The 27948-nt window shown below is 44.5% G+C and overlaps 2 protein-coding genes across 4 annotated transcripts in view; one reads left to right on the top strand and one right to left on the bottom strand.

The window, feature by feature from the left end:
- The window catches only part of FGF12 (fibroblast growth factor 12), a 926229-nt gene that overhangs the window by 109468 nt on the left and 788813 nt on the right, over positions 1 to 27948 (bottom strand). The window lies entirely within an intron of this gene.
- Positions 3531 to 6122, top strand: LOC134909247 (zinc finger MYM-type protein 1-like). Its single transcript, XM_063915938.1, has one exon. The coding sequence runs from the start codon at positions 3531 to 3533 to the stop codon at positions 6120 to 6122; it is 2592 nt and encodes an 863-aa protein (XP_063772008.1).

Below are 27948 nucleotides of genomic sequence, written 5' to 3'. Positions count from 1 at the left end.
CGAAGGGAATATTGACACAACCGGTAAGGCAGGGGCTGGACAGCTATGGATGATAGCGCTGACGATACTTCAAATGAGGTGCCGACCTCCAGCCATTCTGGGCTCGCGAACCGGCAGCCAATCAGGAGCATTGCCGGACCACAAGCTCCTATTGGTTCGCAAGTAGGCGCCACATTTAAAATGGCTCCTGGCCGCCCCCAACACTGTGCCTGGTTATCCCTATCCCACCGATAGCCTGATGCATGGCAGCTTCGCATTCCTGCTGCTTGGTCTCCCACAGCCTGCCCGTCTGTGAGCTACACGGTGAGGGACCTGCATAACAATAAGACTTCAGGCAATGGTGAGTACAGTACTGGAACTTTTTTTTTAAGTGTATCTGGCTGGCTTTTACAGGGTTTTTTTTTTGTTTATGTGGATCCGGCTTTTGCAATGTATTTTATGTGGATCTTGCTTTTTAAGTCTTTTTTTAATGTGGATTTTGCTTTTTCAGCATTTTTTTTGTAACGTGGATCAGACTTTTTACGTTTTTTTATGTGGATCTGACTTTTTAAGTATTTTTTTGTTAATGTGGATCTACCTTTTGCAATGTATTTTATTATTTTATGTGGAATTGGCTTTTCAGTGGCCCTCATTCCGAGTTGTTCGCTCGCAAGCTGCTTTTAGCAGCTTTACACACGCTAAGCCGCCGCCTACTGGGAGTGAATCTTAGCTTCTTAAAATTGCGAACGAAAGATTCGCAATATTGCGAAAAGACATCTCTGTGCAGTTTCTGAGTAGCTCCAGACTTACTCGGCATCTGCGATGAGTTCAGTACTTGTCGTTCCTGGTTTGACGTCACAAACACACCCAGCGTTCGCCCAGACACTCCTCCGTTTCTCCAGCCACTCCCGCGTTTTTTCCAGAAACGGTAGCGTTTTTTCCCACACGCCCATAAAACGGCCTGTTTCCGCCCAGAAACACCCACTTCCTGTCAATCACATTACGATCACCAGAACGAAGAAAAAACCGTGAGTAAAATTCCTAACTGCATAGCAAATTTACTTGGCGCAGTCGCACTGCGGACATTGCGCATGCGCACTAAGCGGAAAATCGCTGCGATGCGAAAAAATTTACCGAGCGAACAACTCGGAATGACCACCAGTGTTTTTTATTTTTAATGTGGATCTGGCTTTTTAAGTATTTTTTTGTTAATGTGGATCTGCCTTCTGCAATGTATTTTATGTGGATATTTTGTGTGGATTTGGCTTTTCCAGTGTTTTTACTTTTAATGCGGATCTGGCTTTTTAAGTATTTGTTTTTTTTTATGTGGATCTGGCATTTGCAATGTATTTTATGTGGATTTTGCTTTTTTTTATTTTTAAGATATGCAGAATACCTGCTCCGTAATGTGTGTATGTGTGGAGGGGTTGTTGTGCCCACAGCGGGGTTAGATGAGGTTTATTGCAAACAAAGCAAATGAAACGTTGACATCTTCCTAAGGCGACCATCAACATTTTTACGTTTTTACAATATGCAGCACGGATGGTGTAATGGTTAGCATTACTGCCTAACAGCACAGAGGTCGTGTGTTCAATTCCCACCTCGGCCCTAACTTTGCGGAGTTTGTATATTCTCCCCGTGCTTGCACCACAATCCAAAAATATACTGGTAGGTTAATTGGCTCCCAACAAAAAATTAACCCTAGTGTGAATGTGTGTTCATATATATGTGGTAGGGAATATAGAGTGTAAGCTCCACTGGGGCAGGGACTGATGTGAATGGCCAAATATTCTCTGTACAGCGCTGCAGAACGTGTTTGTGTATATTCGGCTAAATGTCGCCATTTCAGGACTTCCGTCCTTTTTTTCAAGGCAGAACACAATCAAATGTGCAACATCTTAAGTAGACCTGCATCTGGCGTTTACTGGTATGCAGAATGAGGACAAACCCCGCTGGTGGCCCCAGTGCTGATGATGGCCGCAATCCTTGTGCATACGGGTAACCATAGATATCTACAGCGTCCCGGGTGCGCTTGCTGTGCTGTGTCCACAACCCAAATCTATACAAAGGGAAACTATTATTGGATACATTGGGGTCTATTCAAATGTTTTGTGGGCGCCGAAATGTATTGGGCTCCCACCGAAGCTATTCAAATGCCCCCCGTACCATGCATGTATGTATATATATATATATATATATATATATGGGTGTAAAGGTGTAAAGAAAATGGAGAGCACTCGTCAATGTAATATTGGTAACACTTTATAAAAAGGTAATATATCCCCATACATAGAGGTTAAAATTCAGTCGTATAACGGGACCATCCCACAAGTGTAGCCGTCCATCTGCTTCTCAGCTCTGCTGGTCTCTCACACCGGCTCCGGACTCCGGACCCAGCGTGTGACTTCACGAACGTCCACGTTGTTTATTATATATATATATATATATATATACACACAGGTTGAGTATCCCTTATCCAAAATGCTTGGGACCAGAGGTATTTTGGATATCGGATTTTTCCGTATTTTGGAATAATTGCATATCATAATGAGATATCATGGTGATGGGACCTAAATCTAAGCACAGAATGCATTTATGTTACATATACACCTTATACACACAGCCTGAAGGTCATTTTAGCCAATATTTTTTATAACTTTGTACATTAAACAAAGTGTGTCTACATTCACACAATTCATTTATGTTTCACATACACCTTATACACACAGCCTGAAGGTCATTTAATACAATATTTTTAATAACTTTGTGTATTAAACAAGTTTGTGTACATTGAGCCATCAAAAAACAAAGGTTTCACTATCTCACTCTCACTCAAAAAAGTCCGTATTTCGGAATATTCCGTACATAGAGCTGTGAAAGAACAGGGGTCATCCCATGGATACCATTGCACACGAGTTCTAAATGGACAATAATGTGCAGGTTTCGACAAGAATACCTCATAGGGAGACCCTTGTACTTGGATATTATGGCCAAGCAGCTGTTCATAAACCTCTAATCACAAAGAAGAATGCAGCCCAGTGCTTACAATGGTATAAAGAGCACAAAAATTGGACAGTGGATCGATGGCAAGTGTTATGGAGCGACGGATCACGGTTTACACTTTTTAGTTCAGTTGAACGTGTTTTGTTTTGGCGATTGCCAGGAGAGCATCTGATACCAGAGTGTACAGTACCTACAGCATGGAGGTGGTAGCATTATGCTACATGGGGCTGTTTCAGCTGGTATGGCAAGGCTCCACTAGTTGTAATGCTAGAGATAGTGCATCTGCATTCTTTTTCTTTGTGGTCACATTATCAAGCGAGATGGGGAGGGCAGGGTGAATTTAAATATTTAAAGCAACTTCCCCATGCAGTGTTCTGTACCTGTAATAAACCTAGCAGGGTAGCAGCAGAATCGCATGATCCAAGATCTGCCTTCCTCTTCCTGTCCTATTCACGATAGATTTACATTTTACTTTTTTTTGTTTTTAGTTTTGTTTAAAAAAAATGCAAATAATGCCTCTTTATAATTTGCAGGGATATTCTATCATGATGCATGGAGTGCATAAATCAAAGAGGCCAAGTGGATGCCAGCAAAGGAAAGCAAAAAAGGCAAGAAATAAATCACTGAAAACACTAGCTGGATCCATGCTTCAGTTTGTCAAAAGACAGGATGATGGGCAGGGTTCATCAAAAGACACAGCTCCTCAGTGTCAGTCTCCAATTGATACTGCTCATACTTCTGCTGAAGAGGAAGATGTGGAAATTGCAGAATTTACAGCAGAAAAACAAGTAGTGGAAATAGAAGAATGTGAAGCAGAAGAAAGTGCTGAAAGTGACTCTAGCCATGATACTGTAAAGGAGATGAGTGGTGTTACGGAGAAAGATTTGCACATTTTACATGATGTTTCTTTCTGGGAAATACCAGTTCCAGATCATTTTCGGGTTGAAATTATCAAAAGGGGAAGCGATTATTTCCAAAATAAAGATGGACCTTTCAGTGCAGTGGCGAGGAAAGATTTAGATACAAAAGCAAAGGGTGGTGTACGCCAGATTTCAAAAGAGTGGTTTTACAAGATAATGCCAAATGGTGAGAAAATTCTGCGGTCATGGATGGTTTACTCAGTTGTCAGCAACAAATTATACTGTTTTTGCTGCCGACTGTTTGCCATTAGTGCTACAAGTATGACATCCAAATTTGTGACTGGGTTTCAGAAGTGGTGGAAACTAAACCCGAAAGTACATAACCACGAGACTTCTGAAGAACACCTATGCTGCCTTGAAAAGTGGAAAACATTGGCAGCAGGACTTAGGCTGCACAAAACCATCGACGCCAAAAGTATTTCTTTAATGGAAATGGAAAAGAAAAAGTGGAGGGATATCTTGCACAGATTGCTTGATATCACGTTGTTTCTTGCCAAGCAGAATCTGGCATTCCGCGGCCACAAGGAAGATGAGACTTCGTTGAATAAAGGGAACTTTCTTGAGATGGTTGAGGTATTTTCAAAATACGATCCAGTGCTGAAAGAGCACCTAATGAGATTGAAACGGAACACGTGTAAACTTAAAGTTTCAGTCTCATATCTAGCACCAAACACTCAGAATGAGTTTATAAGTGTCCTGGCAAATCATGTGAAGGAGAAGCTTGTCATGGACATAAAGTCTGCAAAGTATTTTGGGATCATGTTTGACAGCACACCTGACATATCACATACTGACCAGATGTCCGAAGTGATCAGATATGTAACAATCAACAACATGAAAGTTGAAGTAAAAGAGGTATTTCTCGGATTTTTCCCTTTAAAGGGGAAAACAGCTGCTGACCTCAGTTCTGACATTTTAAAAACACTGGAAAATGATGGACTGGACATAATGATGTGTCGTTCTCAAGGCTATGATAATGCTGCCACTATGGCTGGAATCCATGGAGGTGTACAAGCCATTCTTAAGAGAAAGAACAGGAAAGCTATTTTTAGTGGATGTGTGGACCATTCGCTTAATTTGTGCGGTCAGCACTCTTTTGCTGAAAATGCATCATGTGTGACATTTTTTGGAACTCTTGAGGCAATGTATTCTTTCTTTGCTAATTCAACCCATCGATGGGATGTGTTAATTGAACATACTGGAGTATCAGTGAAAAGGTTATCAACAACACGCTGGAGTGCTCATCATGCTGCAGTTACGCCAGTTAAGGAAAAGCTTGATAAGTTTGTGGACGCGATTGAAGCTCTTTGTGATGTACATGAAAACGTGGACACAAGAGGAGCAGCACAAGGTCTTTTGCCTGCTGTCTGTGATTTCACTTTTCTGTGCTACCTGTACTTCTGGTGTGATGTACTTCAGGAAGTTAATCTTACACAGCAGTACCTGCAGATTAAGGGCTTAACCCTCGACAAGGTGGTGGCAAAGTTAGAGGCGCTTAAACTTTTTCTGCATGAGGAACGCAGTCACCTAGTGGAGCACGCAATTGAAGAGGCGCTTTCAAAATCAGCTGAATATGGAATTGCAGTACAGAGAAGAGCCAGGTTTAAGAAGCGGTTGGCAGGGGAACAAGCAAGCGACGCTGGACTCTCTCTTCAAGAAGAAAATAAGAGGGCAATGTTTGAGTGCATTGATCGCTTTCTTTCTGAACTTCAGATCAGATCAAGAGCCATCCAGGAAATATCAGCCATGTTTGAAGCTGTTCAAGCGAAGAGTCTCATATCTGCCACTGATGAACAGTTAAAGGTGTCTGTTCCAAAACTAACCACTTTCTATGATGAGTTATCGGAAGATTCACTTTTAATAGAAATACCAAGGCTAAGAAGGCACCTGAAAGCAGCAAACATTGATCTGGAAAAAGCCAAAGATTGGCCAATATTAGATGTTTTAAAATTCATAGCAGAATGGGACTTTGTAGAATCTCTACCAAACCTTTTACTAAGTCTAAAATTATTTCTGACGATTTGTGTGTCTGTGGCTTCATGTGAGAGGAGCTTTTCAAAGCTGAAACTTATAAAGAACTATTTGCGATCTACCATGGGACAATCAAGGCTTTCTAACCTTGCAATACTGTCAGTTGAAAGTGAGTTGGCGAAAGACATCGACTTTGATGAAGTGATTCACAGGTTCGCAGCTTTGAAGGCCAGGAAAGGAAAGTTTTGATTATTTTGTTGAGATGTTGGCTAAGTGCAATAATGCTTCTGTGTTTTTTACTGTTTATGTTTTTTATGGTACTATTTTCAACTATAGAGGTATGCAAATAAGTACTTTGTGTGATTTGTTACTGTTACTGTTTATGTTTTTTTTTATGGTACTATATTAAACTATAGAGGTGTGCAAATAAATACTTTGTGTGACATACTTTGTTGTTTATAATCATTTTCATATGGTTTGTCATACTGTTCATGAGAGTTTCTCTTGATGTCTTCATCTCTATGCCATATTCAAAATCTTGGGTAACACATGAAAAAACCTCATTGCAGTGCAAGACAGTTTGTGGCCAGTAAATCATGAAACTGTTGAGTGTAATAATTTAGGTGTTGAGTCTAATTTGCCGAACCAATGTAAATGTTATTACATTTAGGCTGTGCATATGATATTGTAATTTAAAGGCATAATATTAATTTTGTTAGCTGTTTATGTCACTACTATTGCCATTGCATTCAGTGATATACAGGAATTATGATTTACAAGTAAAGCTAGTACTAGTACATTACTAAGGGTTCCGTGTGGTGTGATACAGTAGGAGGATCATGGGGGGGTGACACCATGAGTTACCACACCGGGTGACACCAACCCTAGTGACGCCTCTGCTTGTACAGGAAGGAATAACTCAGTGCTGCTGCGTCCCAAGTGCAACAGTGGCTGTGAAAGTGCTGCCGATCCCCGGAGTCATTGTATTGTTTTATTAGAAGTCACAACTCTAAATGAAATGAATAGTAACTTAATAGTAACGTCATGTATTTAGCCTACATTGTATAGTGACTGATTTCAGGAAGCCCCAGGGTCAGACTGGCCCACTGGGGAACAGGGGAAACCACCGGTGTGCCCCACTGCCTGTGGGCCCTCCTCCTCCTCCTCTAGGGATCAGGTTCCAGACTCTATCCTAATGCACTTGAATTATGCATTATACTTATGTTACATTATACTTTACAAGAATATGGTTTATTACACATTTACCAAGAGGCACAGAACATGTACTCTGTAATGGTTAGCCAGACCTCTGTGATGGCTGGCCACGCCCCAGTGTATCCTGGCCACACACTTAAGCATGGGCCCCTACAGCAGCATCCCCCCCGGTGGGCCCTTCATGCCCCAGTCCGACACTGGGGAGCCCCTTCACCTTTTGGCCCACTGGACATTTGACAATCTAGCCACCCTGTAGTTCTGCCACTGGGGGCCCACGCATTCCTCTAGATACAATGCAGTGTTTACACTAGACTATTTTAAAGGGCAATATGTGCCTTGCCCCTTGGTAAAACAGCCTGCCGCTGGAGCTGCTGGAGCGTGAATAGATGCCGTGCGCACATTAAAGGGAGAGCTTGGGGGATGGGGGCATGCCCCCAACAGTGACATCGACAGCTGGGGCACGCCCCCATTAGTGACATGGAGGGGGCCGGATCATCCCCAATAGCGACACCAGTGGGGCCAAGTGCATTCCCTGGCCACGCCCCCTTTTTGTTCACGCCCGAAGGCACAACTTCTGCCTGTATCCTAGCGGGAACACTACAGTGGGTTAATATGCTTTCTGTAGGTCCATCCCAGCAGGAGGAAGGAGAGCATTGCTGGGATATTACAGACACTGGTGGCGCCACCAGATCAGGGGAATACCAGGCTCCAGGTTATTAGTATTCTCTACTATTGTTTATCTTTCTGAACATGCACATTTTACTCTTCATAGTGTTGCTGTCTTCTAATCAGCGAGGAAACACTTTTGAAAACGTTTGTAAAACCAAGGATTATTTTTTTACCACTGTATGAACTGTGCCCCAGACAGAATTATGAATGGAATCCCTACAGTCATAACTATATTTTGCCTGAAATGCCTAATGTAGAAAAAACATAGCTATATTAATTGTACTGTATACAATCCTCCATGGACTCCATAACATATTTCTACTCCAACACAAAGAATATATTTTAAAGAACATCTAAAACATACAGAGGAGCAAAACAATAAATGCAGCCAATAGGCAGTAATACAAATCATTGTAAAGTTCAATTATACGGTGTGGAAAGCAAATTATGTTATTTTGCTTATCTTATTATGTTGCCAGCACTGCTGTAAAAAAGTTATTAAGATAAACAATTTAAAAAAAAACCCAAAAAACTTGTCCATGTTGTTAGCGTAATACGACCCATACATCTATGGGCCAATTCCCTGTTCTGATGCTGCTGATCCGATCCACCAGTCAGCGGACATCGATAATCGGTGATCCATCAGGGAATCAGCAAAATACAATATGTTAAAAATTCATGACTCACCGATCCTGATTATTTTTTGGATGAAATTGGCGAATCAAGGGTTTACAACCTGTTGTATTGCTCCTATCCCCTTATGAATGAACCCACTAAGCTGTAGTGGTTCCAAGAGCTTTCTATATACACATTAACATTTTTCATTTCTGAATGAATAGTTGCATTTTTATATAATCAATACCAATTAATGAACACATTTATTTTAGTAAATTGACCGCTTTTAACCAGGTCAATCAATGAAAGTCAGCAGTCACTTTATACATAAATTTTGACCTGTGCTTTTCCCCTATTTTGTATAGGTACTGTCATTTGATGGCCAATACGGGTGGGAAGGGGAGGGGGGTGTTGAGGGGGGATTAGTGAAGATTCTTCTCTTCTCCCGTCACCCGGCCCCATAGCTCTGCATGCTAATATCAACGAGATTGTCCATATTGGCTTGTATGTTTAAATGAGCCGGCACCAGCGATGAACAAGCACGGGACCGCGCATTGTTCATCGTTGGTGCATACACACTGAAAAGATGAACGATATCTCGTTCATTAATGAACAAGATCGTTCATATATTTCAGTGTAATCGCTTAGTGTGTAAGGCCCTTAAGACAGATGTCAGACTGTAACTGCATTGTATCCAGATAATTATCCTATTGCATCAACTGTCACCTACAAATACCGATTTCTTTAAAAACACCTAAGAATAAAGCTATTGGAGTGAAAGATTATTTAGATTTTTGTGTGACAATGTAAAACATTATAGGAATAGAGAAACCGAATCTCAGAGCGTTTGGTGCGATATCAGAGAAAGTTATAGATGCAATTAATTTTTTATTTGCATTTTTGCCATTTTAACCCATTAATTTACTGGAAAATACATATTATTTATTTGTTTTCAAAACTGAACAAACTAAAAAACGAAGAGTAAAATTAAAATATGAAAGTAAAATTTCAAATGTGCGCTAAACACAGTTAAACATACATTTATGTTTATTATGTAACCTTTTTATCATTCTTGGCACAATGTGTTGACAATGTTGATACATTATTTCCAGGAAGTGTTCCAAGTCTACACTCCAAGTAAGGAGAGCAACCCACAAAGCAGGTGACCACTTGTGTATGTATCATCAAGCACAGAACACGGAAGAATAATTTGCTTGTCTACGTACAGCCTGCCCAGTTGTTGGAAAACAAATAGCTCTAAGCAGCTGCAGCAAACGTACTACTATGCAAATCCAACATTTGTAGTCTCCAGAGCAAGTTGCTTGGTACTAACTATCACCATTCATAATCAAACAATGCAAAATTTCCTATGTGATATATGACAAACAATATATTTCCTGTTCGCTGCATAAAATACAAAACATGTTGGTATTTATAGTGCTTTCATATGAGTTCTGGAAAGAAAATGTTCTTTAATAATGTGATATGATTGGTTATGGGGTACAACTCATGAAATATCTCATTCAATGGGCTAAATGTAATAGCCTCCTAGTTGCACCTCGTTTTGTCTTGTGAATGATTGCTGCTTTATATCCAGGCAGACTCGCACAAAGTCCTGCACCTCCGGCAACTAAGAGCTATTACATTTAGCCCCGTGTGTGCAAACTGACACACCTGTAAAATAGGAATTTGGTACCTACCGGTAAATCCGTTTCTCTGATTCCACAGGGGACACTGGAGCTTATGCTGGGTATTGAGGGGTTAGCTAGTGGGACCTGGCACATCTAAATAACAATGTGTTATTCTCAACCCCTCTACTACCCACCATTTCCCAGTTTGGAAAATGTAGGCCAAGAGAAGGTGGAACAAAGGAAATACGAAAAATAGAAACATACACACAGAACATAACAAACAGGTCAACCCCAAAAACTAGACACAAAAAGCAGGTGAACAGAGCTGAGGTGGGCATCCAGTGTCTCCTGTGGAATCAGAGAAAAGGATTTACCGGTAGGTTCCAAAATCCTATTTTCTCTTTCATTCCACAAGGGGACACTGGAGCTTACGTTGGGGACGTCCAAAACTCTCCCCCCTGGGCGGGAGAGCTCTGGGGTACCTGCAGAACCAATTTACCAAAAGTAGAGACCGAAGCCGCAAAAGTATCAAAACTATAGACCTTAATGAAAGTATTTGCCGAAGACCAAGTGGCTGCCCGGCAAAGTTGTGTTGTTGTACCGCCACGGTGTGCTGCCCAGGATGCACTCACCGATCTAGTGGAGTGCACTCCAAGGGACGCTGGAGGCTGTAACCGCTTACTGACATAAGCCTGTCGTATGGTCAGACGAATACAACGAGCCAAAGGGGTATATTCAATTGAAGTCGGATCCATTCCGACATTCATTTGTCGGAATGGATCTGACCTGGGCTATTCAATGCAATCTCAATTCAACTTTAAAAAAAAGTCGAATTGAGATGCAGGAGCTGACACGGGGGAGAGCCGCGGGCAGGCAGTGGAGAGCAGCGCAACAGCAGCGGCTATATAGCCGCTGCTGTAGCACTGCTCCCCCCTGTCTGCCCACGGCTCTCCCCCGTCTCTGCCTCTACCCCGTCTTTGCTCCCACATCTCACTTCGACTTGTCGAATAATTTGGGGTTCGATTGAATAGATCAAACCCCTTCCGACCTAAAAAAGTCGAAAACTGGCGTAATTTCGACAGACGGCAGCTTTCGACATCAATTGAATATACCCCAAAGTCTGCTTGGAGGCCGAGTGTCCTCTACGGGCAGCATCATATAAGACAAATAACGTGTCTGATTTCCTTACCGAAGCCGTCCTGTCGACATAGATACGTAAGGCTCTAACCACATCCAAAGTAGATGAATTTCCAGATGGCTCCAGAAAGGCAGGTACAACAATCGGTTGGTTTATGTGAAAAGCCAATACTACCTTAGTAAGGAAAGACGGCTGTGTATGAAGTTCCACTCTGTCTTCATGAAAAATCATATAAGGCAGTTTACACAAAATTGCACCTAAATCTGAAACACGACGAGCAGAAGCCAAAGCTAACAAAAGGACAGTCTTCCATGTAAGAAGTCTAATGTCGGCGTATTTCAACGGTTCAAACGTAGAAGATTGAAGAAAAGACAACACCAAATTTAAGTCCCATGGAGCCGTTGGTGGAACAAAGGGAGGCTGAAGTCTAAGCGCACCCTGAAGAAAAGTTTGTACCTCTGGTAATAAGACCAAACGCCTTTGGGAAAAAAATTATAGAGTGCAGATAACTGTACTTTTAAAGAACCTACACGCAAACCCACGCTTAAACCATCTTGCAGAAAAAGTAGTAGTCTGGAAAGACGAAAAGATTTTGCTGGAATTTGACGACCGTGACACCAAGCAACGTAAGAGCACCAGATGCGGTGACAGTGGGCCGACATTACCGGTTTCCTAGCCCTTAACATTGTAGATATGACTGAGTCCGGAATACCCTTATCCTTTAGGATAGCGGTCTCAACAGCCACCCTGTCAAATGCAGTTGTGTCAAATTGGGGTGTAGGAACGTACCTTGCCACAGAAGATCTGGTCGAAGAGGAAGAGTCCATAGCTTGTCTGCCAGAAGAAGTTGAAGGTCCGAGAACCAGCTTCTTTGAGGCCAGTTTGGCTCTATGAGAATCAACGTTGCGGACTCACGTTTTATCTTTTATAAAACCCGAGGCAGGAGCGGAATGGGCGGAAACAGGTAAACAAGATTGTAATTTTAGCGAGTTGAGAAAGCATCCACTGCCTCTGCTGCTGGATCCCTTGTTCTTGACATGCACCTTGGCAACTGGTGATTTAATCTTGATGCCATGAGGTTGATCTGTGGGTACCCCATCTTTGGACTAAGGCCAGGAACATCTCCTGGTGTAGCGCCCACTCCCTTAGGTAGTCTGCCTCTCAATTTTCCACTCCTGGGATAAATACCGCAGACAGAATTACCTGATTTTTCTCCGACCACAGCAGTATTCGAGAGAGTTCGGCCTTGTCTGTTGATATACTCCACTGCTGTAGCATTGTCCGATTGAACTCGAACAGGATGGAACCGAAAAAGGTGAGATGCTGCCATCAGCGCATTGAAAACTGCTCTGAGTTACAGTGCGTTTATTGGTAACCGGATTTCCTGTGTGGACCACCTTCCTTGAAAGTGATCATCCAACACTACTGCACCCCACTCCCTGAGACTTGTGTCTGACGTTAGAACTATCCAGCCCCAAATCCTGAAGCGACGACCTGCCAGAAGATTGTTCAGCTGGAGCCACCAGAGAAGTGACATCGGGGGAGAAAAGTGGACTTGTCGGTACAGTTGTAGGTGGGAACCCGACCATTGTGACAGTAGATCCAATTGAAACATTCTTGAGTAGTACCAACCTAGTTGCAAGGTCTCGAAGGCTGCCACCATCTTCCTTAAAAGGCGGATGCAGAGGCGCAAGGATACCCATCTTGGTTTTAAGACCATCTGGACAATCTGACAAATGTCCTGCGCCTTGTCGACTGGCAGAAACACTTTCTGTTGCTTCGTGTCGAGAATCAATCCCAGAAATCGAAGACGCTGAGTTGAAATCAGTTGTAACTTGTCAAAATTGATGATCCAGCCATGATGAATGAGAGTATGGTAGGTTAAACATGCATGTTCTAAAAGTGTCATCACTAGTGGTGCCTTGAGTAACAAGTCGTCCAGATAAGGAACAATGGTGACACCCAACGACCTTGGTGAGCAATAATTACCGACATGACCTTGGTGAAAACACCTGGGAGCTGATGACAATCTGAACGGCAGAGCCAGAAACTGATAATGTTCCTTCAAAATGGCAAAGCGCAGGTAAACCTGATGTGGCTTCCAAATTGAAATATACAAGTATGCGTCCTTTATATCCATGGAGAGTAGAAACTCCTCTGGTTCTAAGTTCGCTATGACTGATTGAATGGACTCCATCTTGAATTGATATATCGATAGGTACTCATTTAGAGACTTCAGATTTAAGATCGGCCTGACCGATCCGTTCGGGTTTAGAACGACAAAAAGACTTGAGTAGAACACCAGACCCCTCTGATTCGATGGAACTGGAATACCTTTGATACCAGAAGATTTTAAATAGCTTCTTGCACACAATTGCCCTGTCTTGAGACAAAGGTAGACCGGTTGTGAAGAAACGATGTGTTGGAGAAGCTGCAAAATCTATTCTGTAACCTGACGAGATCAAACAGTGAATCCAAGAATCTGAAGAGGTCTGTTCCCAAACCTGACAAAAAGCAGAGAGCCGAGCACCCACCTGTGGGACTCCCAGGTGGGTTGGAAAACCATCACGCCACTTGCTTTTCAGTTGTCTTGGTTTCCGGACGACGTACTGCCATGTGACCTCAATCTCTGCCTCCTCTGTTATCAGTGGAAGATCCTCTGCCTCTTCCACAAAAGGGCTGTTGCGGACAAAAGGACTGAAAAGAGGGCCCGCATAGTGTCGTCTGGTAGGCAGAGGTGCAGAGGGTAAAAATGTAGATTTCCCTCCAGTGGCTTGAGAACTCCACTTGTCTAGTACCTGCCCAAATAAAATCTCACCTGTAAAAGGGATGGCTTTAGCTGCTTTCTTGGACTCTGTATCAGAGTGCCAAGATCTTAGCCAAAGAGTTTTGCCAGCCGAAACAGCTGAAACAGATATTCTGGAACTAATAAGACATGTGTCCTTAGCAGCAGACGCCAAGTAATTAGTTGATTCACGTATGTGCTCCGCTATAATCTTAAGCTCCGCTTCGGATACACCAGACTCCAAACCATTACTCATTTATTCTGGCCATTTGACAATGGCAGTATTAACCCAGGTTCTTACCAGGGCTCCTGCCGCCGTGTATATGGACTTTAGAGTGGATTCCAGTCTACGGTCTGAAGCATCCTTGAATGAAGTGGCTCCTGGTACCGGAAGAGTAGTCTTCTTAGATAAACGAGACATGGAAGCATCCACAGGTGGAGTTTCCCACTAAATTGTCAAAGAGGTTTGAAACGGATAGTAAGACAGGAATTTCTTTGGCATTTGGAAATGCTTGTCCGGATGTTTCCATGCAGTAGCCAGATGATCATGAAGTTGTTGTGAAAATGGATAAACAACTGGGGTAACGTGTTGTTCTTCGAACAACTGGTACGGTACTTCTTAGGTTCCGGTACAGGATCCTCTGGAAAATTGAGAACCCTCTTTACCACCAGAATAAGACCTTCTATCCCATGACCACTGTCGCTGGTATCCTGAACCGGCTCTTCCGGAAGTTCTTCCCATTCACCCTCCTCCACGTCTTCGTGTAGCTGTTCCTTGTCCGATTCATCAGACATAAGAATAGACGGAAGAGGTTGCTTCTGTCATTGGGAAGAAGACGGAGAAGGTTCCTGAGTTCTGTTGGATGAACCTAAAATAGTCACAAGAATTTCCACAGATTTTGTTAGATTCTTGGCCAAGGTTGGCTCCGTCTTACGAGACTTAGCCAAATCAGCTGATAAAGCTGCAACTGCTCCAGCCAGGCTGGGGTCTCAGTAACATTGTCAGCTTTATCTGACTCTCCTGTGGTACACTGTTCGCACAAGGAGGAATTACTGTGCGAATCAGACAATGTAAACTTAGCTTTGCATTGGAAACATGAAAAGAACTTCTGAGAAGCTTTTGTGCCTGACCTGACAGTCATGTTTAAATATATATATATATATATATATATATATATTTATATATAATAGAGAGACCAGACAATGATAAGGGAGCAGAGGGGGAGGCCACACAACCCGCCCTTAATTCCCTGTCTCCACAAACTAAGCCAACACCCCAGAGTACTCACGACCTTGCTGGGATAACGCTGTTGGTAGGAGACTTGCAGCTGCAGAAGCTGTGTGGGTCTCTTGCAGTTGTTCAGTAGGAGACGTGGCTTGCACAGACATGCAGTTTAAATCTCCTTCAGGTTCTGTAAATCTGTGCTCAGGCTGTGTAAGCAGATATAGATATAACTGTACCTATCAGAGTCGTAATCTGTTCTTGCTTTCCTATTGCAATGACCACTACGGGGGAACGGAGACGCCTGCTAGACAGCGCTGTTGTAGCACAGCCTTAACACGCTGCCCGGCGTCTCTGTTCCCGCCTTATTACACCTCAGTGTTGCTTGTAACTTCTCCTTCTCCGCTACCTTGTGAGGAAGGGACGGAGGCTCTGTGCCCAGTATCGAAGAGTCCCTTCCTGTGTGTGGGAGATCCTGACCGCCGGGACCTGCCGCCTTTCAGCGGTAATGCTATACCACTGCGGAGAGGGGAGGAGGGTGGGCACTCACTGTGTCTGGTATCTTTCCCGCGGCTGGCTGTTAGCGTCCTTTAGGTTAGGTGCCGCAAGCCAGCATATCTGGGTATCACAGAGGCTTTGATGAGCCCTGGTAACCCTATCAACACCTCCTGATGTTACAAGACTAAAAGTAAAAAATAAATATATTTTTTTCAATACCTAATAACTACTGGAGCAAATCTCCATTGTGACCAGGTCCCTCTGGCACATTTCTCAAACTGTGGAATGGTGGGTAGTAGAGGGGGAGAAGAATCACACATTGTTAATGTAGATGTGCCAGTTCCCACTAGCTAACCCCTCAATACCCAGCGTAAGCTCAAGTATCCCCTAGTGGAATGATAGAGAAAGAGACAAAACTTGAGTACATTAATTTACGGTAATATAAATTGTGGATTAAAGGTGCAATATTCATTTGGAACCTATTAAGAGAATATTAACAAAATATATGTTTGGAATATTGTAGCTGCTAACACATGCATAAAGGAACTGTTTCTACAGCAGGATGACTTTGGCATTCTTTAATTAAATTTGATTAAGATTCTTGCGGCAGAGATATAAATTCAATCTCCATGTTGCCTCATAGTATAAAGATGTCTTACAGTTACAATGTAATAAAGATATTCAGTAGGAGTCGCCCAAAGCAGGACAGCTAAAACAGCAAAAGTGATTCCTCTGAGCATTTCTATGAACCGTAGCTCAACAGTCAGTGTTACATAATCTGTATGTTGGTAACGTATGTCATTCTCATTAGTAGGATTTGTTCAGAAATTAAGATTAAGTTTATATATAAAATAAAGTGAATACTACATAAAAGTATTGTGACATGTACTGATGGTATAGTAATAATGAAAGTACATTACATTCTCCATTGCTTGCATTAGAGTATCAAAAGGATAATAAAAAAGGAATAACGATACAAGTTAGAGGGCAAGAGGCACAGCAGATTCCAACACTGATCTTGGGGGGGGGGGGAGGGGTGAATGTTTCAAAACTGCTAGAGGACAAGTAGAGACGTTACCTTTAGCAACAATCATTTTATAGAATGTTCTAGGTAAATGATAGACAAAATCTGATTGGTTCCTATGGCCAACTTCTCCACTTCTCTTTAGATTGTTTGATCCATCACTCCCCTAATTCCCAGTAGCAAAACTAAACAAGTAAAAGAGAAATAAATGAAAACAATGGTTCATGTATTTTCCTGAATACCATCCATTCGTCCAATAATGAAAGATACAGATGTGTCCTCCATCATTGTTGCTTCAGTCACGTCACACAGCTCTTCTAGTCGTGCCTAGTTCTGAGCACGTTTACTATCGCCGAGCATCTTTTCGTGTGTCTTTTTTCCCACACACAGAATACACACATGCAGCATATCATTCCAATCAGTATTGTTTGCTTGTGTCTTATTCATATAGTGACGTGAATAAGGCACATTTTGGGAGAAAAAAATAAGATTTTACTTACTGGTAAATCTATTTCTCGTAGTCCATAGTGGATGCTGGGGACTCCGTAAGGACCATGGGGAATAGACGGGCTCCGCAGGAGACATGGGCACTTTAAGAAAGAATTTAGAGTCTGGTGTGATCTGGCTCCTCCCTCTATGTCCCTCCTCCAGACCTCAGTTAGAGAAACTGTGCCCGGAAGAGCTGACAGTACAAGGAAAGGATTTTGGGAATCCAGGGTAAGACTCATACAGCCATACCAATCACACCGTATAACTTGTGATAACTTTACCCAGTTAACAGTATGAACAATCACAGAGCATCAGATAAACCCTGATGCAACTATAACATAACCCTTATTTAAGCAATAACTATATACAAGCATTGCAGAAGAAGTCCGCACTTGGGACGGGCGCCCAGCATCCACTACGGACTACGAGAAATAGATTTACCAGTAAGTAAAATCTTATTTTCTCTAACGTCCTAGTGGATGCTGGGGACTCCGTAAGGACCATGGGGATTATACCAAAGCTCCCAAACGGGCGGGAGAGTGCGGATGACTCTGCAGCACCGAATGAGCAAACACAAGGTCCTCCTCAGCCAGGGTATCAAACTTGTAGAACTTTGCAAAGGTGTTTGAACCTGACCAAGTAGCCGCTCGGCAAAGCTGTAATGCCGAGACCCCTCGGGCAGCCGCCCAAGAAGAGCCCACCTTCCTTGTGGAATGGGCCTTAACTGATTTAGGCAGCGGCAACCAAGCCACGGAATGAGCCTGCTGAATCGTGCTACAGATCCAGCGAGCAATAGTTTGCTTTGAAGCAGGCGCCCCAAGCTTGTTGGAAGCATACAGGATAAACAAAGATTCTGTTTTCCTGACCTTAGCCGTTCTGGCTACATAAACCTTCAAAGCCCTGACCACATCCAGTGACTCGGAATCCTCCAAGTCAGTAGTAGCCACAAGCACCACAATAGGTTGGTTTATATGAAAGGATGAAACCACTTTCGGCAGAAATTGTGGGCGGGTCCGCAATTCTGCTCAATCCGCATGGAAAACCAGATAAGGGCTTTTATGTGACAAAGCCGCCAATTCTGACACATGCCTAGCCGAAGCCAAGGCTAATAGCATGACCACCTTCCACGTGAGATATTTTACTTCCACCGTTCTGAGTGGTTCAAACCAGTGTGATTTCAGGAAACTCAACACCACGTTAAGATCCCAAGGTGCCACCGGCGGCACAAAAGGGGGCTGAATATGCAGCACTCCCTTTACAAACGTCTGAACTTCAGGTAGAGAAGCCAGCTCTTTTTGAAAGAAAATGGATAAGGCCGAAATCTGAACCTTAATGGAACCCAATTTAAGGCCCAAAGTCACTCCCGACTGTAGGAAGTGAAGGAAACGGCCCAGCTGGAATTCCTCCGTAGGGGCATTCCTGGCCTCACACCAAGCCACATATTTTCGCCATATACGGTGATAATGTTGAGCCGTCACGTACTTCCTAGCTTCTATCAGCGTAGGAATTACCTCATCCGGAATGCCTTATTGTGCTAGGATCTGGCTTTCAACCGCCATGCCATCAAACGCAGCCACGGTAAGTCTTGAAACAGACAGGGCCCCTGTTGCACAAGTCCTGTCTTAGAGGCAGAGGCCACGGGTGAGCATTTCTTGCAGATCTGGATACCAAGTCCTTCTTGGCCAATCCGGAACAATGAGTATTGTTCTCACTCCTCTTTTTCTTATGACTCTCAGCACCTTGGGTATGAGAGGAAGAGGAGGAAATACAAAGACCGACTGGAACACCGACGGTGTCACCAGTGCATCCACAGCTATCGCCTGAGGGTCTCTTGACCTGGCGCAATATCTCTGCAGCTTTTTGTTGAGACAGGATGCCATCATGTCCACCTGTGGCAGTTCCCACCGATTTGCAATCTGCGTGAAGACTTCTTGATGAAGTCCCCACTCTCCCGGGTGGAGGTCGTGCCTGCTGAGGAAGTCTGCTTCCCAGTTGTCCACTCCCGGAATGAACACTGCTGACAGTGCGCTTACGTGATTCTCCGCCCAGCGAAGAATTCTGGTGGCTTCTACCATCGCCACCCTGCTCCTTGTGCCGCCTTGGCGGTTTACATGAGCCACTGCGGTGATGTTGTCTGACTGAATCAGAACCGGTTGGTCGCGAAGCAGGGACTCCGCTTGACGTAGGGCGTTGTATATGGCCCTTAGTTCCAGGATGTTGATGTGAAGGCAAGTCTCCTGACTTGACCACAGCCCTTGGAAATTTCTACCCTGTGTGACTGCCCCCCACCCTTCGAGGCTTGCATCCGAGGTCACCAGGACCCAGTCCTGAATGCCGAATCTGCGACCTTCGAGAAGGTGAGCACTCTGCAGCCACCACAGGAGAGACACCCTGGCCCTGGGGGATAGGGTGATTAACCGATGCATCTGAAGATGTGATCCGGACCACTAGTCCAGTAAGTCCCATTGGAAGGTCCTCGCATGGAACCTGCCGAAGGGAATGGCCTCGTATGATGCCACCATCCTTCCCAGGACTCCAGTGCAGTGATGCACTGACACCTGTTTTGGTTTTAATAGATTCTTGACCAGTGTCATGAGCTCCTGAGCTCTCTCTATCGGGAGATAAACCCTTTTCTGGTCTGTGTCTAGGATCATGCCTAGGAGAGGCAGATGAGCTGTAGGAACCAACTGCGACTTTGGAATATATAGAATCCAGCCGTGTTGCCGTTACACTTCCAGAGAAAGTGATACGCTGTTCAGCAACTGCTCTCTTGATCTCGCTTTTATGAGGAGATCGTCCAAGTACGGGATAATAGTGACACCTTGCTTCCGCAGGAGCACCATCATTTCCGCCATTACCTTGGTGAATATTCTCGAGGCCGTGGAGAGACCAAACGGCAACGTCTGAAATTGGTAATGACAATCCCGTACCGCAATTCTGAGGTACGCCTGATGAGGTGGATAAATGGGGACATGAAGGTATGCATCCTTTATGTCCAGAGTCACCATAAAATCTCCCCCTTTCAGGCTTGCAATGACCGCTCTTAGCGATTCCATCTTGAACTTGAACCTTTTTAGGTAAATTTTCAGGGATTTTAAATTCAATATGGGTCTGACCGAACCGTCCGGTTTCGGGACTACAACATGGTCGAATAATAACCCCCTCCTTGTTGAAGGAGGGGAACCTTGACCACCACCTGTTGAAGATACAATTTGTGAATTGCAGTTAACACTGTTTCCCTCTCGTGGGGAGAAGCCGGCAGGGCCGTCGGTGAGGGGGCATCTCCTCAAAGTCCAGCTTGTATCCCTGAGACACAATATCTATTGGGAGTGAACCCACTTGTGGCTGAACCTACGAAGGCGTGCCCCCACCGGGCCTAGCTCCGCCTGTGGAGCCCCAGCGACATGCGGTGGACTTTGTAGAGGCCGGGGAGGACTTCTGTTCCTAGGAACTAGCTGTGTTGTGCAGCTTCTTTCCTCTGCCCCTGCCTCTGGCAAGAAAGGACGCACCTCGGACTTTCTTGTTTCTTTGTTCGAAAGGCTTCATTTGATAATGTCGTGCTTTCCTAGGCTGTGCAGGAATATAAGGCAAAATATCAGAATTACCAGCTATAGCTGTGGAGACCAGGTCCGAGAACCCTTCTCCACACAATCCTCAGCCTTCCATATGCCTCTTAAGTCGGCATCATCTGTCCATTGCATATTCTACAGGACACGTCAAGCAGAAATCGACATAGCTTTGACTCTAGGACCCAGTAGACTCATGTCTCTTTGGGCATGTTTTATATATATATATATATATATATATCTCTTAAGACAGCATCTTTAATATATATATCTCTATATATACATATATAAATATACATACTAGGGTCTCAATCTCTGCTGATAAGGTACCTGTCCACGCTGCCACAGCGCTATAAACCCATGCCGACACAATCGCCGGTCTGAGTAGTGTACCAGAATGTGCACGCTATCTGCAGGATCCCTGAGGATAGCTGTTACGTCAGGGCTACCTTTTGGGCAAACGTGACACCCTAGGGGAAGATTCCCATCATATCCTGGCCCTAGTAGGGAAAGGATACTCCCTGAGAATTCTTTGTGGGAAACTGCAGTCTCTTGTCTGGAGATTCACGCTCTTTTTCATCATGAGAGGAGGGAAATTTACCTCAGCTTTCTTCCCCTTAAACATGTTGTACCCTTGTGTCAGGGACAGATGAGTCATCAGTGATATGCAAATCATCTTTTATTAATATAATCATATATTGAATACTTTTCTGCCATTTTGGCTGTAACTTTGCATTATCGTAGTCGACACTGGAGTCAGACTCCGTGTCGATATCAGTGTCTATTATTTTGGATAGTGATCACTGAGAGATTCTGAAGGTCTCTGCGACATAGATTCCCTTATAAACAAAAGAAATTTAAGTGATATTCAGACAGATTGCGCAAAAATAGGCTGCTCAATAAACAAATACCAGAAATAAGTGTCTCTCCAGTACACTTAATACAAACAAAAGAATGGGGGTAAATGGTATATGTGAATTCACTGCCTTGAGAAAGACCCTAAGTACAGGGTTGAAACGCGTTGGCTCCTGTTGGAACAGCACACCCTGGAGTTTTGTTGGAGGGAAGTGTAGGACTTAATTTTTGCCAGGAACCTATCCCAGACTGCCTACCCGGGAGGATCACACTGGTGATAAATTAAAGAACTTATATTGAGAACTGATTTCCACCGGTTCTCAATATTTTCCGGTAATTTTACAGCCTATCCACATTGTCTCCTAATACTCAGGATATCTCTGTTCTGAAGTTTTTTGCTATTTGCACAAATTATTTATATGTCTTTTTGTTTGTTGTGTGATTAAAAGTACTGTACCACACATGCTGTACCATCTGTTTTCTCCCCATATGCTGAACACACGGGAGTAGAGGAAAACACTGGAAAGAAATACCCTTCGCATACAAAAGGGATGTGTACTTAAGTATTCTTTGTATTCATCATCCCTTTGATTTGCTGGCCCTACGTGGCGCTCTGTGTAACATATACCATTTACCCCCATTCTTTTATGGGTAGATTCCCTGTCTGTTCTCTAATCTTTTGTGCAATAAATTCACCTTAGCACTTAATTACACATATCCAAACAGGTGTCGGCGTTGTCGACGGAGACACCCTCACACACATATTTGCTCCATCTCCTCCTTAGGGGAGCCTTTTACCTCAGACATGTCGACACACACGTACCGACACACCACACACTCAGGGAATGCTCATCTGAAGACAATTCTCCCATAAGGCCCTTTGGAGAGATAGAGAGAGAGTATGCCAGCACACACCCCAGCGCTATTAACCCAGGAATAACACAGTAACTTAATGTTAACCCAGTAGCTGCTGTTTATATTGATTTTTGCGCCTAATTATGTGCCCCCCCTCTCTTTTACCCTCTTCTACCGTGTAACTGCAGGGGAGAGGCTGGGGAGCTTCCTCTCAGCGGTGCTGTGGAGAAAAAACATGGCGCTGGTGAGTGCTGAGGAAGAAGCCCCGCCCCCTCGACGGCGGGCTTCTGTCCCGCTTTCATGTACAATTTTTGGCGGGGGCTCATACATATATACAGTGCCCAACTGTATATATGCAAACTTTTGCCAAAGAGGTCTCTAATTGCTGCCCAGGGCGCCCCCCCCCCCCCTGCGCCCTGCACCCTTACAGTGACCGGAGTATGTGGGTGTAGTGTGGGAGCAATGGCGCACAGCTGTAGTGCTGTGCGCTACCTCAGTGAAGACTGGAGTCTTCTGCCGCCGATTTCGAAGTCTTCTTGCTTCTTTCACCCGGCTTCTGTCTTCCGGCTCTGCGAGGGGGACGGCGGCGCGGTTCCGGGATCGGACGACGAGGGTGAGATCCTGTGTACGATCCCTCTGGAGCTAATGGTGTCCAGTAGCCTAAGAAGCAGGACCTATCTGCAGAGAGTAGGGCTGCTTCTCTCCCCTCAGTCCCACGATGCAGGTAGTCTGTTGCCAGCAGAGCTCCCTGAAAATAAAAAAACCTAACAAAATACTTTCTTATAGCAAGCTCAGGAGAGCTCACTAAACAGCACCCAGCTCGTCCGGGCACAGATTCAAACTGAGGTCTGGAGGAGGGACATAGAGGGAGGAGCCAGAGCACACCAGAATCTAAATGCTTTCTTAAAGTGCCCATGTCTCCTGCGGAGCCCGTCTAGTCCCCATGGTCCTTACGGAGTCCCCAGCATCCACTAGGACGTTAGAGAAAAGATGCTCGACACTGGCCGAGTCGCATGGGAGCGGCCCTGTGTGTCGTTACGCATCACGTACTGTATGGAGGCTAGATGAGGAAGGACACCTGTAATTTATCAGCAATCATTATCTATGTCAGGTTGGCTTGAACAAGATTAATATTGATCACAGATCAAAAAGGATTTAGCAACAGTCAGCAAATAAGCCAAAAAGATAAAGGATATCAATTTGCAGGTAGGAGTGGACATAAAAAAATAGTTTTTCTGAGTAGAACTCACAGGAGTACACGGAAAGTTTAACATTGATGAGAATTGTGCACACAATAGACACAGGTCTAAAATACCCTGATTAAAGGGCAAAGGTACATAATCCCCTCGTGGTCACAGCCTGTAAGGGTGAGCTGAGAGGACAGAAGGAGCAATGCACATGTATTATTAGCTTCCATTGATGAGTCTTTAATAGACCTTTCAGTGGTATAACTGCTACATTTCTTTTAATTATATTAGTTTGCCACAAATACATATACAGTACTGTCGATATTACATAGTATTTACAATAATTATTAATTGGCATCATTATGTTTATGCATATTTAATGGATTCAGCCTGTATCAACACATACCCCTTGTAACGGGTGTAGTATGTTATGCCGGCGGTGGGGCTCCCGTCGGGCAGCATACCAGCGCCGGAATCCCGACCGCCCGCATACCGACAGCTGGGCGAGCACAAATGAGCCCCTTGCAGGCTCGCTGCACTCGCCACGCTGCAGGCACGGTGGCGCGCACACTATCTATTCTCCCTCCAGGGGGGGTCGTGGACCCCTAAGAGGGAGAAAAGCGCCGCTATGTTGGTCATCGGGAGCCCAGCCGCCGGCAAACTGAAGACCACCCCTTGTAACGATGGTTGTAAATATTTTGTTCCAAACAGTTGTTTACATTTAATGTCCACAATTGCTTTGAATGAAAATAAGAAAAAATAGGATTTTGAGGATGCTGGGGACTCCAAAAGGACCATGGGGTATAGATGGATCCGCAGGAGCTTGGGCACACTATAAAGACTTAAACTGGGTGTGAACTGGCTCCTCCCTCTATGCCCCTCCTCCAGACCTCAGTTATAAACTGTGCCCAGGAGAGATGGACATTTCGAGGAAAGAATTAATAGACATGGTGAGTGTCATACCAGCTCACACCACGAACATACAGCAGAACGTGGCATTCAGTAGAAAACCAGCCTACGGCATGAAAAAGACACAGCCACATGCTGAGAGAATATGTAACACAACCTGTGTGCCAACACAACCAGTGATAAGACACCTCATGCCATGGCCTGAACATCGTCAGCAACAGTCTGACAGAGAAGAAACACCACTAGAGTGTAACCAAAAGCAATAACTGCAGACACAGTACGCACTGGGACGGGCGCCCAGCATCCTCTACGGACTAAGAGAAAAGGATTTACCGGTAGGTACCAAAATCCTATTTTCTCATACGTCCTAGAGGATGCTGGGGACTCCAAAAGGACCATGGGGTCAATACCAAAGCTCAAGAACGGGCAGGAGAGTGCGAACGACTCTGCAGCACCGATTGAGCAAACAAAAGGTCCCCCTCAACCAGGGTATCAAACTTGTAGAGCCTAGCCAAAGCGTTTGAACCCGACCAAGTATCCCCTCGGCAAAGTTGAACCGCCGAGACCCCTCGGGCATCCGCCCATGAAGAGCCCATCCTCCCAGTAAAATGGGCCTCCACCGACTTCGGTGACGGCAATCCAGCCGTAGAACGAACCTGCCAAATAGCATCACAGATCCAACGTGTAACCGACTGCATAACACAGTCACCCAAACCATACTGGGAACATATCAGACAAACAGAGCCCCTGTTTCTCCAATCTGAGCCAAATTGGCGACCTAAATATTCAAATCCCTGGCTATTCAAATCCCTGGCTACATCGAGAGAATTTGAATCAGCTAATGCCTAAGTAACCACCGGCATCAAAATAGGCCAAATTCTGCGAAACCCAGAAACCACTCTCGGCAGAACTACTAACAGAGTTCTCAATTCCTCTCTATTCACATGAAAGATCAAACAAGGTTCTTTTGAGACAAAACCACCACTTCCGACACCCGCCTTGCGGATGTCAAAGCCAAGAGCATGACCACTTTCCAAGAGAGAAATTTTTGTAAAGAAATTATTAGGCCAGACTCCCAACTCTAAACTTGCATTAACACCGGTATGTAAAGTATGGATAAGAACGACCTAGCTGAAAGACTTCCATAGGAGCCTTCCTAGATACACACCAAAACACATAGTTACGCCCACTACAGTGGTAAAGCTTAGCCGTTACTTCTTAGCCTGAAGAATTGAGGAAATGACTTCCCTGGGAACACCTTTTCGGCTTAGGATATGGCATTCAACCGCCACGACGGCAGACTGAGCCGCGATAAGCCTTGAAACACGCCCTGATCTTGTTATAACAGATCCTCACGTAGAGAAAGAGGGCAGGAATCTTCTATGATTAAATCATGAAAAACTGGATAGCAACCCTCCTTGGCTAGACCGGATCCAAGAGGATCGCCTGAAGGCCACCTAGACCGACTAAAAAATACCCACGGTGTCACGAGGTTGTCCACTGCTATAGCTTGAGCGTCCCATGACCTGGAACAATATCCCCGAGGCCTCTCATTGAGGCGAGACGCCAACATCCCCCATTGCGACAATCCTCAAAGACTTGTCCCGTCTGTGAAAACTTCTCGATGACGACTGAATTTCTCCCGGATGGAGATCGCGTCAGCAGAGGAAATCTATTTCTCCGTCGTTCACCCCCAGAACGAAGACTGTTAATATAGCGTTTACAAGACTCTCCAACCAACAGCAAAACTGTGCATCTTCTACCATTGCCGCTTTGCTCCTTGTTCCGTCATAGCGGTTCACTTATGCCACTGCTGACCAGACGTCTAGCAGAACTAAACCGCCAGAACACGAAGAATACGTTTGTCGAAACTAACTCTAAATCCAAGAAAGCTTATAGCAGGCAAGCTTTCCAACACGACCTTATCCCCTGGAAACACATCCCTTACAAGTACTGCTCCTCCGTCTCGGAGATCTGTATGCACGGACACCAGGATCTACACCCGGAACCCGAACCGTCATTCCTCTAGAAGGAGAGAACCGAGCAGACACCACAGGAGCGATGTCCTGGCCGTTAGGATTATATTCAGGTGCATGTGCAGGTGAGACCCGGACCACATTTCCAACTGGCCTCTTGAAAACCATTCTGGCATTAGAGCCTCTCTGGCCGCAGCCAACCGGTTAAGTAACGGAACTCCCTGATGAAGTGTCCCAGTTAACCGATCCAACTCTGGATCTTCAGACCTCTTTTCACATGGAAAAACACCGAACTTTAACCGGTCATTATCTACTCTGAAAACCACCTCCAACATCAGTGTCGTTGGAAACAACAGCCAATCCCTGTGTCGAAGAACAGTCAGAGAGAACCAACGATTTGCACCTTTATACAGGGACCACCGGACAATGTCCTAATCCTGACGAACCTCTGTATGGCGTCGCGTACTATCTTCCCTTCCAGAGTGGAACGGCAAGAACTATTAGAAAAACAGTAAGGGGAAACAACCGTAACTCAGAATGTTCCTCTTTGGATTCTATAAATCACCCACAGGTCCCAGTCTATTCCTGGACCAACCGAAACATAGTAGACAAGAGCCCGCCGGAGCGGGGACCAGCCCGATAGACTCAGCGACAAGTGGTGGATGTGGAGGAAACAGAAACGACATCCACTTCTGCGAACCTAACAAGGCTGCAGAACTCTTACCTTTTCACCTTCCACTGACTACACAGAACAGGAAAAAGGACGGTATCGAACCGGTTAAAACGACCACATCCCACAAAAGAATGCGTCACCAACCGTTGTGAAAGAGGCTAACACACGAAGTTAGACTTCCCAGAGGAATCCGCCTAGATTGACTGACCATAGGCCAACAACCAGCTGTATACCTCCCTCCATCATCATCACCCGGAGACATCCTCCGCATTTTTCCGGTCACACCTTCTGCTGTCACGTGGCAGCCTGCTGTAATGTTATAAGGTAGAACAAACATAGGCAAGCCCACCCACACTGGGTAGGGTAATTCTATCGGATGCCTACCCGAATACAACACTCCCTCAAGTGCATACAGCGCAACAAGGTCAAAGTATAGAAATAAAATTTCACTTAGCTGCCTGTGTATGATCCTTTGCGACCGGGCTCTGCGTCGACCAGGAGTTGACTGTCTAATTTTCTCTCCGCGATGTGAAGAGAACAATATTCGGACTCCCTGAGAGGATCGTATCAACTCGTCACGGCCAATCTAGAGCTTAATCAACAGGGCGACCAGTACATGATAAGAATACCATTATTTCAGCATTCATGGATATACATCATGTAATACACAATAAAACACATATATCCTAACCATGCATATATAAACCTATATCTACATATATACACATATAGATATAACCTATACGCAAGTGGATTGTCCAGACCTGT

This window comes from Pseudophryne corroboree, chromosome 4, assembly GCF_028390025.1.
Source record: "Pseudophryne corroboree isolate aPseCor3 chromosome 4, aPseCor3.hap2, whole genome shotgun sequence".
In the NCBI taxonomy this organism is placed as follows: domain Eukaryota; kingdom Metazoa; phylum Chordata; class Amphibia; order Anura; family Myobatrachidae; genus Pseudophryne; species Pseudophryne corroboree.
Note: the sequence above shows the minus strand (reverse complement) of the source record. Positions and strands in the feature narration are given on the sequence as shown.

Coding starts and splice junctions, on each gene's coding strand:
- LOC134909247 (XM_063915938.1), top strand. CDS start 3,531: ATGCATGGAGTGCATAAATCAAAGAGGCCAAGTGGATGCCAGCAAAGG.